General features: G+C 50.9%; 1 protein-coding gene across 5 annotated transcripts in view; it reads left to right on the top strand.

Moving 5' to 3' along the window:
• UBXN8 (UBX domain protein 8) overlaps positions 1-13811 on the top strand; it is a 35765-nt gene extending 21954 nt beyond the window's left edge. For 4 of the 5 annotated variants that reach the window (XM_074272984.1, XM_074272980.1, XM_074272981.1 and 1 more), the window contains 4 exons: positions 7576-7713; positions 11145-11186; positions 12500-12574; positions 13486-13811. In XM_074272984.1, the coding sequence (XP_074129085.1) occupies positions 7576-7713; positions 11145-11186; positions 12500-12574; positions 13486-13659 (429 nt within the window). In that variant the 3' untranslated portion in view covers positions 13660-13811. Of the gene's footprint in view, positions 1-7575; positions 7778-11144; positions 11187-12459; positions 12575-13485 lie in introns of all 5 variants that reach the window. The other variant, XM_074272982.1, reaches the window with a different exon arrangement.
• The last annotated feature ends 3793 nt before the right edge of the window (positions 13812-17604 follow it).

Below are 17604 nucleotides of genomic sequence, written 5' to 3'. Positions count from 1 at the left end.
TTCATTTTCAAGACTATCAATTTGCTTTTTCTCTTTCCTTTTTTTAATCAGGTTTACTAAGGGTTTGTCTATTTTGTTGGTTTTTTCATAAAACCAACTCTTAGTTTTATTAATTAATTCAATAGTTTTTTTACTTTCAATTTTATTAATCTCACCTTTTATTTTTTGAATTTCAAGTTTTGTGTTTGTCTGGGGGTTTTTAATTTGTTCCTTTTCTAGCAATTTTAGTTGTAAACCCAATTCGTTGGCCCTCTCTTTCTCTATTTTATGCAAGTAGGCCTGTAGAGATATAAAACTTCCCCTAATTACTGCTTTGGCTGTATCCCACACATTTTGGTATGATGTCTCATTATTGTCATTTTCTTGGGTGAAGTTATTAATTATGTCTATGATTTGCTGTTTTACCCAATCATTCTTTAGTATAAGATTATTTAGTTTCCAATTATTTTTTGGTCTATTTTCCCCTGGCTTTTTATTAAATGTTATTTTGATTGCATTATGGTCTGAAAAGGATGCATTTACTATTTCTGCCTTACTGCATTTGATTTTGAGGTTTTTATGCCCTAGTATATGATCAATTTTTGTATAGGTTCCATGAACTGCTGAGAAGAAAGTATATTCCTTTCTGTCTCCATTTAGCTTTCGCCAAAGATCTATCATATCAAACTTTTCTAGTATTCTATTTACCTCTTTGACTTCTTTCTTATTTATTTTGTGGTTTGATTTATCTAATTCTGATAGTGCAAGGTTGAGATCTCCCGCTATTATAGTTTTGCTATCTATTTCCTCTTGCAGCTCTCTTAATTTCTCTTTTAAGAATTTAGATGCTGCACCACTTGGTGCATACATGTTTAATATTGATACTGTTTCACTATTGATGCTTCCCTTTAGCAGGATATAATGCCCTTCCTTATCTCTTTTAATTAGATCAATTTTTGTTTTTGCTTGATCTGAGATGAGGATGGCTACCCCTGCTTTTTTGGTTTTGCCTGAAGCATAATAGATTCTGCTCCACCCTTTTACTTTTAGTTTGAATGTCTCATCCTGTTTCAGGTGTGTTTCCTGTAAACAACATATAGTAGGATTCTGACTTTTAATCCAGTCTGCTAACTGCTTCCTCTTTATGAGGCAGTTTGCCCCATTCACATTTATGGTTAGAAGGACTAATTCTATATTGCTTGCCATCCTATTAACCCCTGCTTATGCTTTTCCCCTTTCCTTCCCTTTTACCCTCCTATCCAGTATTAAACTGGTGAACACCACTTGCTTTTCACAGCCCTCCCTTTTTAGGATCCCTCCCCTACCTTAAAGATCCTCCCCTTATTTTACCCCTTTTCCTCGAAATTACTGTATTCCCTTCCCCTTAGCTTACTCCTTTCCTTTCACTTTTCAATGAAGTGGAAGAAGTTTCACCATAAATCGAATATGTCTATTGATACACGCTATGTTCATCTCCCTCCTTTCTTTCTCTCAGATATAATAGGTTACCTTTGCCTCTTCATGAGATGTAGTACCACCACTTTATACTTTTTTATGATATAATCTCCTTTCCACCTCTAGTTTCTAAGACAAATTGTACATATGTTCTTTACATATTTTTTTGACAGAAGTATAGTTCTCAAGATTTCTTTTTACCTTTTTTAGAAGTCTCTTGAGTTCTGTATTTGAAGATCAAACCTTTTATGTAGGTCTGGTTTTTTCATCAAAAATAGATGGAATTCATTTATTTCGTTAAATGTCCATCTTCTTCCCTGGAAAACGATGCTCATTCTTGCTGGGTAAGTTATTCTTGGCTGCATACCAAGTTCCTTAGCCTTTCGGAATATCATGTTCCAGGCCCTGCGTTCTTTTAATGTGGACGCTGCTAGATCCTGTGTTATCCTTATTGTGGATCCTCTATATCTGAATTGTTTTTTTTCTAGCAGCTTCCAATATCTTTTCCTTTGTCTGATGGTTCTTGAACTTGGCCACTATATTTCTTGGCGTTTTGATTTTAGGGTCCCTTTCAGTAGGTGATCGATGAATTTTCTCAATGTCTATTTTACCCTCTGTTTCCAAAACGTCTGGGCAGTTCTCTTTGATAATTTCCTCAAAAATGGTGTCCAAGCTCTTTTTTTCCTCCCATTTTTCAGGGAGTCCGATTATTCTCAAATTGTCTCTCCTGGATCTGTTTTCCAGGTCTGTTGTCTTTCTGGTAAGGTACTTGACAGTCTTTTCAATTGTTTCATTTCTCTGGTTTTGCTTGACTCCCTCTTGGTTTCTCCTTGAGTCATTCATTTCTACTTGTTCCAGTCTAATTTTCAATGATGTATTTTCTTCACTCACTTTTTTTATATCTCTTTGTAATTGTCCAATTGAGTTTTTATCTTCTATGGAATTTTTTTCCATTTTATCCATTTTATTTTTTAGAGAGCTGATTTCTTTTTCCAGCTCACTAATCCTGTTTTCCTTGGAGTTGTTTACCTTTTCCAGCTCACTAATCCTGTTTTCCTTGGAGTTGTTTACCTTTTCCAGCTCACTAATCCTGTTTTCCTTGGAGTTGTTTACCTTTTCCAGCTCACTAATCTTGTTTCTCAATGATTTGATTTCTTTATCCACTCTGTCTTTGAATGCATGGGATGACTTCTCCAGGCTCTCTTGCCAAGCTTCCCTTTCCTTTTCCCATTTCTCTTCCAGCTCTCTTGTGAGAGCCTTTTTGATTTCCTCTATGAGATTCTTTTGTATTGAGGAGCAGCTTATATCCCTCCCAGGGGATTCCTCTGGGGACAGTCTGTTTTTAGTCTCCTCAGCATTTGAAGTCTGCTCCCTCTCCACACAGAAGCTGTCAATGGTTAGAGCCCTTTTGAATTTTTTGTTCATTTTGTCAGAGTAGGAATCAAAGAAAACAAACTGACAAGAGAAACAATTGGTCTGTTTTGCGGGGGATAGGGCTGGATGGTATTAATGGGCTTCCTCTACAGACTGGGGGTAGGGCAGCAGAGAGCCACTAACAGAACAGCAATGACTGTACTGAGTCTGCGCTCTGAGGCTCTGAGAATGCACGGAGTCAGTCCAGGTGGGGGTTGGGGGTGGCCGGGCTCTGAGAGACGCTGGCTTTCTGGGGTTTTAATCTTCCCCTCCGGTGTTTACCCCCTCTCCACCGCTCCTGGCTTGCTGCCAAGACAGAGCATCCACACTGGGGCAAAAGCCCTTTCACAGAAACGGCAGAGATCACACCCCTCCCCCTCCGGTCTGAGCTGTGTGAGCTGCCTGTCTTGCTCTGGCTGTCTGCCCTCAGTCTGCGCCCAGTCTGATTGACCCTCCCCCGAACAAACACAGACCTTTTCTGGCGACTTTCAAGGATGTCTTCTCTTGGTGATAATTTGTGGATTTCTTTCTGGGTCAAGCATTAAGTCAGAGGCTTGTCATGAAGTAAGTTCTGAGAGAAAACGAGGAGCTCAAGCAGCTGTCTGCCTCCACGCCGCCATCTTCCCTTTGTCAGTTATTTTCTGTTTATTTTCTATATGGTTTGTTTGTATATATTTGTTTACATGCTGTTTCTCTCCCACACTAAATTGTAAGCTTCATAAGAACAGGAAATGTCTTTTGCCTCTTAGTGTATCCCCCCATTCAGTACAGTGCCTGGCACATGGTAGGTGTAATAAACGTTATTAAATGAATGAAAGGTAAAGTCGAATAATGTGTTCTCTTAGTGGAGAATTGAACTTTCTTAATAGTTTTTCTATGCATTTTTTTTTTTGTTAAGTTGGTTAATTTTTCTTTTTAATTCAGATGCTTCACCAATAGAGTCCCAGTTACTTTCTGTTGATATTGTATTATTGTCATTAATACCTTTTAAAGAACTCAGATGGATCTGTGGTCTGAAAGATTCAGATACTATTTCCCCGGCTGGCGGCTTTCCTCACTTTGTTCCAGCATCCCCTCTAACGTCTCACTTTTAGTTACTTGAAATAGGGTCAGCCTGTCTTCTCTTCCTTGATGTCTTTTGCTCCGGTTCTTCTTTAGAATTTTTCCTTGATTATAGAGATTGCAGCCTATTCACCTTACCTGTGCAGCCACCTTCCATGAAGAGCTCCACTGTCTTCTGAGTGGTAGTTATCTGTAGTCCTTTGGAGGCAATGCTGCCATATGGCAATATCTGTAAGGTGTTATCCTTTTAAGTATGATATGCATTCACTTTCTCTATGTTGTAAGGCTTTCCAGTTTAGACTTAGTTTTGTTTAATAGTGTTCAACTGCCGCTATAGATGTTCTGGGCTCAACTGAAATATGGCAAATTTTAGTCTCTATTCTATTCCACAAACACTCTCCCTCCATATGTATCTATATCTATATATATGTGTATATATATCCCTGAATTCTTTCCTATAGGCAACATTTTTGGATTTTTAAAGTCATTTAATAGAGTCTTTCTTTTTAGAAGACAATTTAATCCATTTACATTCAAAGTTATAATGGTAAATTTGGTTTATTATAGTTTATTGAATTGCATTCCTTTAAAACAAATATGATCTATATTTCACTAGTGCTAATTCCAGTCAAAGAATTTTAGAATTGGAAGGGACCTTAGTGGCTATCTAATCTAGCTCAAATCTGAAGGAAAAAAAATCTCATTAAAATGACAAGTGGTCATTCACCCAATTTGAAGACTTCTAGTAAGAAAATAACTTCCCTATCATTAGGAAACCCATTCCACTTTTGTACAGTTCCTGTCAGGAGGATTTCTTCAATATCAACCTAAATTTATCTCTCTGTAATTTCTATCTACTGTTCCATGTTCTTCCCCCCAGGGCTGAATAAAATCCTTCAAATTAACTTAAATTCAACCATCATGTTTCTCCTCTCCCCTTTACAATTTTTTTTTCAATTAACATTTCATTTTCTCTCCCCTTCACCTCTTCACTCCCTATTGAAAAAGAAAAACAAATCCCTTATAACCAATTTTTATAATCAAGCCAAAAAAAAAAAATCCCCATATTAGCCATGTCAAAAAATCTGAATCCTGGACCATGAGCCTCTTAGAATCAATGACTATCAATGATTCCTCAGCAAACATTTTTTAAACATCTTCTATGTGCTAAGCACTAAGGATGCAAAAAGCAGCAAAAGACAGAGCCAGCCTGCGGCTTCAAGGAGCTTCACTCTCCTGTCTCTCTGGAATTGGGGTTGGTCTTTGCGTTGACCAGAAGTCTGACGTCTTTCAGAGATGTCTGCCTTTACAGTGTGGTGATTGTATACGCTCTTCTCCTGGTTGTGCTCCCCTTCCTCTCCCTTAGTCCCCTCCTCCAGCTCTTCTCAGGTCCCCTGCAGCCAAGCTCCACCTTTCTCGAGATCAGCAGTTCGGGTCCAGCTCAGATCCCACCCTCAGGCCCTTCGGAAAACACCTAGCCTGGGCATCCTTGTCCCCTCCCATGGGAAGCAAAGGCTTCTCTCTTCCAATGTGTGGGAGGATGGGGTCCTGCTCGTGCATCCCTCCTCCTGCTCCCTTCCTACTGTAACCACCACCAGCCCTGCCTGGGCTTTTCTTTCTTTGGGGAAATCCACCGTCACCTTGCTCTGCTCTTCCCATTTTTTTCTCCCTTTGAGTTCATTTCATTGAGTTCCTTTCAAAAGGCTTACAGTTAGAAACAGCTGGGCTGAGGAGGCTGGTGAATCAACCCCTCATTTTGCAAATGAAGAGAGAAAAGCCCATTAAGGAGTAAACAGCACCCAGATTTACTTCAGTAGTGTTTGAGGTCACCTTGGAACCCAGGCTCTTTTTCCTGACTTTGGGCTGTTTACTCCTCATCTGCCGCTCCCAGTGGTTGTTCCACCCGATATCGCGGCTCTCTGGGCACCAGTGCTTCTGCCCGTTCCCTTTCTCTCCCAAGGACTGAGGGGGTTTCTGACAGACGTGCTTTTGTCCCCCGCTCCAGCTCCTCACAAGTCCCCTTATTACCCAGCTCCCCAGGGGCTGTGAGAGTGTGTGTGTGCATGGAGATCATAAGATGGTGGCTCTGGAGCTAGAAGGAAACTAGAAGGATCCTTGGTGTCCGAGGGGATATGAATCCAAGTCCTCAGACTCTGATCCCTTGGGGGTGAGGTGAAGGGTTCCCCAAGAGCTAGCATGGGCGCCCCTGGCCTGGGAAAGCCAAACCCACTCTTCCCAAATCCAAGGCTCAGGTGAAGAAGATGCCGGGGGATGGAGGAAACCCGAGCCCCGCTATTGGTTTAAGACCCTCTCGGAGCCCAGCACTGTTCTGTTTTAACCTTATTCTCTCTTTATCTAGTGAATGTATGTTTTCGTTTTGGGGAGAAAAAGTGGCAGGAGGAAAACTCAGATGGGATTCAGGAAGTGAGTGAAAAGGGAGACTTTGCATTCATTTCAGCCTATCACAGATTAGAAAACTCTGGGAGCTTCAGCGAGGGTTGGTGCACGTCGGGGACCCCGGGTGGCCAGTCTGAATACGATCCGAGGAGTGGCCGGGAGTTTGCTCTCATCCGTGGGTCAGGTGATTCCCCTCGTGGATTTCGGGTCAGTTCTTGCTCTGGCTACTTCTGAATGACCTGCGTGGGCCTTTTTATCCGAGGAGTCTAGAATTCGGGACTGAGAAGCTTGACTTCTCCCTCTCCCGCCAGAGCCGGCCTGCACAGCCCTCCGTCAGCCCGGCCAATCAGTTCCTTGATTGCTAAAGTAAAACTTTCGGTCAGAACTTCAGAATCCATTCCTTTGGCCCAGCTGCAGACATAACCTGGCAGCGCGCTGCCCGCTGAGTCTTCCATTACCCCGCGGGCAACAAGTTCAGTTTAGTCTGAATTCCTTGGGCACAAATGCGAGGCTGCTCTGGCCCTCCGGGCTGGTGACAAGGGTCTGGAACCCAGATCCACGATCCTGGGAGCTTCATCCAGACTGGCCGAAGAGCTTGGCATGGGAGCAGAGGGAACAGATGATCCGGAAGGTCCCAGGCCTTTGGTTCTACATCTGGGGAAACTGAAGGACTCCTCGTCCCAGCAAGGTGCCCCAGCCAGGCGGCGGCAGGTGCAGGCTGGGCCCCAGGGCTCAGCCCAGCACCCAGGCGTCCGTACCTGCCCCTCTTCAGCCCGGGCAGCTTGTGGACTTAAGAGCCAGCGGGAGGTGCACCACAAAAGTGGATGCGTTAGCAGCCAGAAGGGAAGAAAGGCACCTCTGCCTATGAAATTATTCTGTGCTTTCTGTTAGCCCCTAACAAGACAGAAAAGCAAGGCCTAGTTTTTCTTTAGCCATTCTTGCTTTTAAAAGTGACTGAGGGGTGAGCACAAGGGGTAACATGGGGAGATCCCAGTGCTCGGAGGCTGCTCTCAGCCCTGAGGGGCAGCTGCCCACGGCGGAGCGGCTGAAGCCACTTTTTAGTCACCAGTAACTTCGGGCATCTCCGGCGCTGGGGTGGAAGTGGGGGCAGGGAGCCTTCCTTTTTCCTCCTGCCTCTTATGTTGGAGCTCCTTGGATGGAATGGCTGTGTGAATGAATGAAGGAAAAAGTGCTTACGGAGCGCTCCGAGTCTGGGACGCGCTCCTCGAGTGGGAAATAGAGATCTCTTCTATTGTTTCCCCGAGCCAGGGCTATGAAGAGCCAAGTGTTGCCAGTGAAAATGGAGTACCCGATGATACCCCGAATAGGGAAGCCTCCAGGAGGCGGAAGCTGCCTGAGCATGTGAACCACGCGCCAGCATCACCGGAGCAGCCCAGAGCAAAGAAGGTAGCGTCCCCGAGGTCTTCCTGGAGGCAGAGGGTCCGCAGCAAGCTGGAGTCATTGAGCCTCGGTGAAAATGCCCCTGGGAACCTGCCAGGGGAAAGTGCTGGGGCAGCCTCCTTCCCCCCCCAGGGCCTGGCCAACGCTGAAGCAGGGTGTCCCCAAGGAACCCCAGCTCAGCAAGCGGTGCCCCAAGCCTAGGGAGGTGGCACCAAATGGGGGGGTCCTGTGCCAAACCGGGGGGGTCCTGTGACAAACCAGGGGGGTCCTGTGCCAAACCGGCGGGGGTCCTGTGCCAAACCAGGGGGGGTCCTGTGCCAAACCGGGGGGGGTCCTGCACCAAACCAGGGGGGGTCCTGCGCCAAACCAGTGGGGGTCCTGCGCCAAACCGGGGGGGTCCTGTGCCAAACCAGGGGGGGTCCTGTGCCAAACCGGGGGGGTCCTGTGCCAAACCGGGGGGGTCCTGTGCCAAACCGGGGGGGGTCCTGCGCCAAACCGGGGGGGGTCCTGCGCCAAACCAGGGGGGGTCCTGTGCCAAACCAGGGGGGGTCCTGCGCCAAACCGGGGGGGTCCTGTGCCAAACCGGGGGGGTCCTGTGTCAAACCGGGGGGGGGGGGTCCTGCGCCAAACCAGGGGGGGTCCTGTGCCAAACCGGGGGGGGTCCTGTGCCAAACCGGGGGGGGTCCTGTGCCAAACCGGGGGGGGTCCTGTGCCAAACCAGGGGGTTCCTGCACCAAACCAGGGGGGGTCCTGTGTCAAACCAGGGGGGGTCCTGTGCCAAGCCCAAGCTGCACCGGCCCTGCCTGTGAGGGGCAGCCAGCTAGGCACCTCTGGGCTACCAGACTCACACCGTATCATATTAATAAAGTGGCTGGGCCATCGCCCTGGGGGGCAGGCCCTTAGATCTGAAAAGGATTTGGTCTCACCCCAGAGCTATTTGTCATCCTCTCTGTACTTTTGGAGGCCTGGTTCTCCCCGTGGGTGCTTTCCCCACCGGCAGTGGGGAGCATCTGCCCAGAGCCCCGGACACTCGGCTTCCCCTTTCTTTCCCCTTCCTTGTTTGTGCCGGGGCCCTCCCCCTACTGAGGGTCTGCCCATTTCATCTGACCTTCCTATCATTTACTGACACCCCCCTTGCCCCGCCTTCTGTCAAGGATAATAAAAGTGGGAAAAAACAGCAGTTGAGCCAGAAGAGTGTTTCTGTGGCTTGTGCCCATCCAGCTCCCTCCCTGCCTCTGCACTGACAGGAGAGCAGCCTTTTCTCCCCCTTGTCCGGGGAACCCGGCACCCTTTTTTGGTCCCCTCTGTGGATGCACTGGCCACCCGGCGTCCTTGATTCTGGTCCTGGGATCCAGACAACTCCAGCTCGCTTGGCCAGGACTTTAACCCTGCACCTCCACCCCTGTAACGAGCTCCCCCAGGCCCAGCTGCCTCAAAGCCGTTGCCATGGGGTCCTGCCCAGCTTTGGGGGCCTCGAGGCCCCAGCCCAGTGAAGCTGGCCCCGGGCTCACTTGGCAGAGATCCTGTAGGAGTTTGCCATTCCCTTTTCCGCTGGATTAAGAGGGAGCGCCTTGCCCACCACAGGGCTGGCAGGTGGCCGAGGGCAAATCTGAGCTCAGGTCTTCCCCATTGCAGGCCCAGTGCCCCACGTCCTGTTTAGGCCTCAGGGCTTTTAGGAGGGGAGGCCAAATGACATCATGTCATCTTTCTGTCCAATCACCCACACATGCTCAGGGCGGAGCCCTGTCATCCGGTCATTCAGCGAGGCTCAGCCCTCACTCGGGGACTATGGTTGCGGGGAGGCCTCTGGAGCCCCTTTGTTGGCAGATGCTAGTCCTCCCGATAAACTGATCTTGCTTGGAACTTTGTCAAAAGCAGCTAATGGCATCTTAGCCTGCCTTGGAGAGGCAGAGGCTGCAGGAAGGGGAGCGGGCAGCCCCGGGGCCCTCTGAGATCCGGTTACACCCCAAACTCCCACAGAGCCAAGGGTTTCCCGGCTTCTCCTGCAGACCCAGCCTAACACGAAGCAGAACTCTCCTCTGGCAGCTCCAGCAGAATCCTTGGGCCCTGTCTCCTGCTTCCAGGTTGAGATTTTTCTGCCTCCTGTTAAGACAGAGCTCCAGGACCCTTTGCCCAGTGCCCGTTCCTTCCTCAGCCCCCGCCTGCTGTGCCTGCCTGGCCAGTCCCTGTCTGGGTGGAGCCTCCCCCTTGGCTGCCCTTGGGCAGCCCCATCATCATCCTGTCCTCTGGCACACAAGCTGGCAGCGCTCCCAAGGGCCAGAGCTCCAGGCCCTTCCTGGGGCCGGAGCTCCTCTGGCCCCTCACCTGGGATTCAGGCCCAAGACGGGCCCATTAGTTTCTCCCTTCCCTCCCCTTGGTGGATGTGGGCCGTTTCCCTTCAGCATCTGCCTCTGAGCCAGGGCTCGTTGGGGGCTCGCCTGGGTCCCCTTGTGGTGGCTCCCACTGGCTTCAGGAGGGAGAGGGAGGTCTCTTCCAAAGGGAGCCCTCCCAGGTGTGTCTGGGGGTTGGCGGCCATAGCTGCTCAGGATGTCCAGAGAAATAGCACTCATGCTGGTTTTCTGTTGTTCCATCGCCCTTTGAGAGGGAGTAACCAGGATGGCGGGCCCTTGTGGAGGGAGGAAGCCTCTGCTGGCCCTTCTCCCGCCCTTCTCCCTTTGGTCCCATGTCTCCAAGTATCCATTCCCGCTGCTGCTCTTATCTAAGACCTCACCCTCACGAAGCCTCGGCCCCTACCTCACATAGCCCTTTACTTTCCGGCTCTACCAGGCTAATAAAAGTCTTTTGAGCCTTGTTTAATGACAAAGAAGAGCTCTTGTTTGGCGCGGGAGCCCCCCCGGTTTGGTGCAGGACCCACCCTGGTTTGGTGCAGGACCCCCTAGTTTGGCTCAGGACGACCCCCCCAGTTTGGTGCAGGGCCCCTCCGGTTTGGCATAGGACCCCCGTGGCTTGGCGCAGGGTCCCCCCTTGTTTGGTGCAGAGCCCCCCTTGTTTGGCACGGGACCACCCAGAGATGGCCAGCTCTTGCTATGGTCACAAGGAGGAAGAGGGCAGGAGCCGTTCAGAGCTGCTTGTGGACTCTCACCTGCTGCCTTCTCTTTAAGGGTGCTGAGCCCCAGGGCTTCACCGGCCCCCAGGACTAGAGGTGTGGGTGACTGTGCCAGGCCTCAGCAGGTCCTGGCTGGGGCTGACCCCAGGGGCAGTGAGTGGCCACTGGCTCCAGAACTATTGGCCCAAGGACAGCTGAGGTCTCCTCCCGCCACGCTTCCTCTATTGCGGTACTGAGTGAGGGGCCCTGCCTGGCAGGCCTCTGTGCCCCTGAGGATTCTGAGGGCAGAGGCCCGAGTTAGGGAGGTGGGTGGGGCCTCCTGGAAACACCGTGCTCTCCTTTTAACCGTCGCCCTTCTCCTCTCCCGCAGGGCCTTGTTATACCTGAAGAGCCTCCCGAGACGGCCGAAGAAGTGAGCATTCTCCCTGCACCAGTGAAGCGCTGCTTATTGTGTTCCAAGCCTTTAAGATGCAAACCAAAAAGTCTGAGCCCCCGCAGGCCCCCTTCTTAATGTGGGAGACACATGGAAAGATGGCTTTGCTCGGAAGCCAGATGGCAAGGCCCCCTCCCCGAGAGCAGCAGCTGTGCCCGCCTCTTCCTGCCCATTCTCATCCACAGTCACGCTGGTGCCTGAGGCCGAGCTGCCTGCCTGGGTGCCCAGCTCTCCTCTCTGGCTCTCCAGGAGGCCCCAGAGGGCCGGGGGCTAGGCTGCATCTCCCCAGGAGGCGGTGGGGACACTGGGCTGGAAGCCTGGCTGTTCTTGTGGCCCTTGGCTCCAGAGCTCTCTGGGTCTGAGGGGATGCAGGGGGAGCTTCCTGGCTCCTGAGCATTTCCTCACTCTCCCCCTTTTTCCCTTCCTCCCACATCACTATGTATTTTTATACAGTTACCCATGTGTGTCTCCCCCAGGGCCAATTCCTTGGGGGCATGGGCTCTCCGGAGGCCTTCGCCCCTCCCTGCCAGCCCCTCGCCTCTCCCTGGCCCGCCTCCCATTCTAGCAGGTGTCCCTGCAGACGGAGCTCTGGACACGAGGGCCGTTTCTCTGTAGCCCAATGGCTGGGGCCCACTAAGTGCTGCTTAACCAACTTCCCAGGGTCTTGAACAATACCTCGGTCTCAGGGCCTCAGAGGGATGGGAGCCTGGCCCTGACTCAGGAAAGGAGGGAGGATGACCTTGGGCTCCCAGTGTCTGCAGGGTGGGCCTGCCCAGTGCCCCCTGCTGAGGACTGGAGGGTGGCCGAGTAATGGGGCTAGAGGGAGGCTGGAGGGAATGGGGGAACCCCTCCCAGCCATGGACTTCCTCCTCCTCCAAGATTAGTGTGTGGGGAGCAGGAGAGAAGATGCTTCTGCTGCTGGGGGAGCCAGGGCCCAGCAGGAGAAAAGGAAGGGGGACTGTGCCAATGGCACAATGGGTGCTATACAGGAGTGACCCCAAGGTTCCTGCCTGCCCCACATGCCCACGGCCCACATAGTTCTTACTGCCAGAAACTCTTCAGCTCTTCCTGAGCCCGCCCTCTGCTGGCCGAGCATCTGCTGGAGTGCTGGAGGCCAGCACCTCCTCTGCCCTCAAGGGGCTCACCATTCATTCAGCTGGGGACTGGGGGGAGGGTGAGGCACTCCGGCAGGCTAAGAGGTGGAGGTGAGAAAGGGGGCCCTTCAGGCCGGGAGCTGCAGAGAAGGGGCCAGTCTGGCCGGGCTGCAGAGTGACCTGTGCTCCTGCTTCCAGGTGGTTGCAATCGCTCTCCGCTGTCCTGATGGACGAGTCCTCCGACGGAGGTTCTGCAAGATGTGGAGCTCACAGGTGAGTTAAAGCAGGCTTTTCAGGGACATGGTGGGCGAGGATCCAGTCTATTAATGCAGTGAGGGAGGTTCCGCCTGGCCGAGCCCCCTATGCCCCCCGTCCCCACCCAGCTCTGCTCAGTCTGAAGCACAGCTGCCTCCCGCCCCCCAACAGAGGTCTGTGAGACCCAGATGAGTACAAAGCTCCCCCTACGATCATTTTGTGAACTGAGCACAAGCAACATCATTGTTTGCATTTTAAAGATGAGGAGATGGAGTCACAGGGAATTGACTTGTGCCTGCCTTGCTCTGAGGTCTGTCCATCACCTCTTGGCTGTGCAGACTTAAGGGCCCCTGAGGGACAGCGAGCCCTGTCCCCTGTCTCCCACCCCACATCTCTCATGGGTGGGCCATACTTCATTTTTAACTTGTCCTTGAGGGGCTTTCATAGTTTTCCATAATTATTAGGAACCATTGATCCCCAAGTCAGCCCAAGAATAAAAACCATTGGTTTAAAATCGTTTCTTTGCTCTCAGTGTGTATGGTGGCTTACAGGATGGATTCACAGACAAGACTTGGGCTTCAGCCCTTCCCCTTTCTCCTCTGCAGGAGGGACGGAGATGTCGTCAGGGCTTCTGTGCCCACCATTGTGTGCCCGGTCCCTGAAGGCAGTCTGGTGAAGAAGCCTAGGGACCCCCTTTTAGATTTATTGTGTATTAGGATTACAAAGAAAATCCTTCTATTGAAAGTAAGGAGTGTTGGTCCCAGGTGGAGTCCCCAGTTCTCTCAGTTGCTTCTAGCCTGCCCCGTCTCTGCCAGTCTCCCTTCTGGAAGCCCACTGGGTTCTCTAGGTGATCAACTGTTTTTGCCGAGGATTCAGGACCAGGCCCGGAGGTTGCGTTAATACCTGGCTCACCAGTCTCTGTCTTCTAGGTGTTGCTGGACTGGATGATGAAAGTAGGGTATCACAAGTCCATCTATACCCTCTCCACTTCCTACCCCCGAAGACCTCTGGAAGTGGGAGAAGACCAAACCCTAGAAGACGCTGGCCTGACGACGGACACAGTGCTGAACGTGGAGGAGAGAGAGCCCTGCCCCTCCCTGTGAAGTGGGACCTGGGTTTGGCCACCCCGGCGCTGGCTGTGAGCCCCAAGACAGGCTTCCTGCAGTGGCTAAGCTGAGCAGGAAGTGGGCCCTTTGCAGGCAAACACCCCCACCTCGGGCGATGTCCTCTGGTAATAAACGGATATGCTGGCAAAGTGGGACCTCTAGAATGAGTACTTCCCGGTGACCAGTGGTCATCCAGGAGGCAGATCCTGTGCTCCCGGAGCCCATCTCCCAGGCCCGGGCCCCTCCCCTCACCCAGGGGACTGCTCTTCAGGTACTCAGCCTGGCCCAAACCTGGCACCCGCAGGGACCTACCTCCTCTGCAGGTCAGTGCCCCTCTGTCTAGGCCACACTCTATGGCAACAGATGCAGCGCCCCCCCCCCCTCCCCCAGGGCTCACACTAAATGGTGGGTGGGAAGACTGGCTTATGGACTGCGCAGACAGCGCGGGACAGATCTGCGCTGCCTGCTGCTTCTCCCTTCTTGGGGTACACCCCCAGTGCCATTTGGGGCATGTCCCCTGTCAGGGCACCAGTGATGCCCTTGGTGAAGGAGGCTGCTCATTAAGGTGCCCCTGTAACCCTAGGGAACACCGCTGTCCAAGGCAGCTCTAATTGTTGGGGGTATTCACAGTAATATCTGCCCCTCCCACTTTAAGCCCCAGGTCCTATTTCAGTCCCTAGTTGGGGGCCAATGTGGAGGACCTAAGACTGTGGAAGGGCTCTGGCTGTGGGATGGATATGGGAGGGGCTGAGGAGAGTTAGTGAGGGAGCACAGTGTGGGGTGGGGCAGGACCCGCCAGCTTGGGACTTCTGAGGGCCTTTCCTGAGGAGGGGGGCCGGCACAGGGAGCTTTCTGAGGCAAATTCAGGTGGCGTGTGTGAGAGCTGACCCGAAGGGCAGCCAGAGGCCCAGAGAGGAGTGAGCTCCCACCGCTGGAGGTCTCTGGCAGAGGGCGGACAACCACGTCAGGACGCTGACAGAGGGGACATTGAAGATCTCAGTGGTGGTGGAGAAATATGGGGCTAGATTCCAACATTTGTTTCAACTCTGATCCTTGGGGAGGGGTTCCTACTTTTCCAATCTGGTATTTTAAATATTTTAGAATACATTCTTATTGATACTTTGTTTTTATGTCACTATGGTATCTCAAAGATTCTTCCACATTCCCCTCTCCAAGAGCCATCCTACTTGGCAAATAGTAGTTTTTAGACAGCAGGAAAAAAAAAAAAAAACAACCCACCCACTGATGGGTGCATCTACGTCTGAAAACATGCCAGGTGAATGCCCCACACCGGTGCCTGCACAAAGGGGTCCGGAGGCAGCACTTTCTCATCTCCCCCAGGCGAGCACTGCGTGAGGGCTGTAACTGTTACAGCAGCTGTCCCGCCCTTCCCTTACAGCCGCTCTGACTGCGCCCCTTGTTTTCCTGCTCTGTGACTTAACTGCCTCAGTTCCCGTGGATCTTCCCTCACTGCTGGCTCTCGTCCCATTTCTCACAACACTGCAGGACCATCCCCTTCACGTGCCCCAGTTTCCAAACTGGTGGGCCTCTAGGCCATTACCAATTCTTAAGAGCCAAATGACTCTATGGATAGAGGTCGTACCTAGAGTCAAACAAAATACTAAGACACAACATCAAAGTAAATTAATCCAGTCCCTCAGAGCTCTGGTCCAATTGATTCAATGCAATCAGAGAATATTGAGACAAAGCTGGATACAACAAGGTCCCGTCCTCAAAGAGCTTAAAAACTAATTCAGGGAAAAAGCGGTGAGGAGAGAAAGACAGACCCTCACCCTAGTGCTAGAGATGCAAAAGAAACTTCCATCTGTGCAAAGGAGAGGTCCAGGCAAAAAGCAATGAGAAACAGAGAGGGATCATTTTCTCCTTCCATGGAAGATGTGATTCAAGCTGCCTTGGATAGAAGACAATCCCTTGGGTCCTTAGAGAACAGATCAGCCCCTCACTGGGAAGATGAGGAAACAGGGTCTAGGAAGAGCGACCTACAGAAGATGCCCCAGCGGAGCAAGTTTATAATGATCCCAGACTCCTTATCGCCCTCCTGGATCACAACTGTTGCTCACAGTCAGAATCAGCAGGGGATAATGGGGGTGGGGTGTTTGTGGAGGGAAATGGAATGATGAGCAAAGGCATGGTCACAGGAACGTACAGGACAGGAATGGGTCAGAGAATGATGCTAGAACAAAAAGGGAGAAGACAACTCTGGAAAGACAGACTGCAGACACCATAGAGATCAGGGAACCTCTAGAGAGTTCCGAGAGGAGTGACAAGATAAAAGGAGTGCAGGCAATGGCAGGAAAGAGAGAGGGAAATAATCTGAAGGCAGAAGACTGGTTAGGAGCCTGATATAATAACCACCATCCCTGAGTCCAGGTCCCTCATTTTACTGATGAAGAAACTGAGGCACAGAGTGGCCCACTGGTTTGCCAAGGGTTATGAGGCTACTAAGGGCGTGTGGCAGGATTTGAGCCTGGGTCCTTTCTGACACCACATTCAACACCGTATCAGAGCCTGGCAGACAGGGGCAAGATGTATGGGCCAATGCTGACGGAGACTTGGCTGGGCTTAGGATACTAGATCTGATACTGAGGCCAAAAGTTAATACAGAAACAGAAAGAATGGTAATATTGCCACCAAAAGCAGTGACAATTTGGAGGGAGGGCAGGTTTGAGGGGAAAGAGGGATTCTTCGGGGCAAATTGAATTAGGTGGTGATGTCAACAAGGCTGGAGAACACAAGGGCTGAAGATCATCTGCACAAAGGCAAGGCTAGAAAACACTGGGCTGGCCACGATCACCAGAGGGCAGACAAGAGGGCTCAGAAGAGAAGCTGGGGGAGAGCAGCAGGAGAGGCTGGAGAGAAGCTCAGGGAGAGCAGCAGGAGGAGGAGAGGCTGGAGAGAAGCTCAGGGAGAGCAGCAGGAGGAGGAGGGGTTGGAGAGAAGCTCAGGGAGAGCAGCAGGAGGAGGAGGGGTTGGAGAGAAGCTCAGGGAGAGCAAGAGGAGGAGAGGCCTGCTTGCAAAAATGAGAGACACAAGCACCGCAGAGAGATGCTTGACACTGAGAACGCAATGTCTTGGCTGAGCTGGGGGGGAGCAGGGGGAGGGGCCCAAGCTGCTATTTCTAGAAGCCTGGCCATGAAAGGGAGGGAAGAGAAGTCAGCTGCAAGGCTGGCAGGGTCAACACTGAGTCAGTTTCTGTTTTTGAGGAATCTCTATGGGAGAAATGGGGTTAAGTGGCAAAGGAAGGCCATGAAGAAGAATGGAAGGATGGCAGAGGATCAAAGAAAGCAGATGCTTCATGCACATCTTTCTTGGGGACCAACAGGAAGAGAAAGGACAGGCAGTGAGTAGTGGAGAGGAAGAAAGAGAGACAAAGAGAGGGAAAGAGAGAGAGAGAGAGCTGAATGATCAAGGACTCTGTGAACTTGGACAGGACGAAGAACTCGCTCTTTATTTTCACTAACCTTTGGCATATTTTGAAATTCAATTCCTTTTATTTTTTTGCATCTAAAAACATCATTCTCAGAAAAGGTTCACTGGTTTCACCAGACTGACCATAACAAAACAAATAAAGGATCTCTGCTCTAAGGAAGCCCAGGTTGCAGCTCTCAGGGCACGCCTGCCTCGGATAACCTGTCAAAGTCACTGAAGGCGCTGCTGGGCATTTAAGGCATCATTCAAGCTCACAATGAGACAGGCTCAGTCATATCAAGTGTAAAGGAAAGATGGAAACAAACAAAAAAAATGCAAAGAATTAACAACCTATTGCTGCAAAAGAGCCTAATTAGTCCTCCAAAAACACAGACTTTCAGAAGGTCCTGGCAACTTGATTCTTCTATGACCATTACACAGAATACCAACCAATTGCTATATGAAGGAAAAATGGGCATGACTGGAATACTAAGAATTGGGGGGGGGGGGAAT

The sequence above is a fragment of the Sminthopsis crassicaudata genome, chromosome 6 (assembly GCF_048593235.1).
Source record: "Sminthopsis crassicaudata isolate SCR6 chromosome 6, ASM4859323v1, whole genome shotgun sequence".
Lineage (NCBI taxonomy): Eukaryota > Metazoa > Chordata > Mammalia > Dasyuromorphia > Dasyuridae > Sminthopsis > Sminthopsis crassicaudata.
The sequence above is the reverse complement of the archived record's forward strand: the minus strand, read 5'-3'. Positions and strand labels throughout refer to the sequence as shown.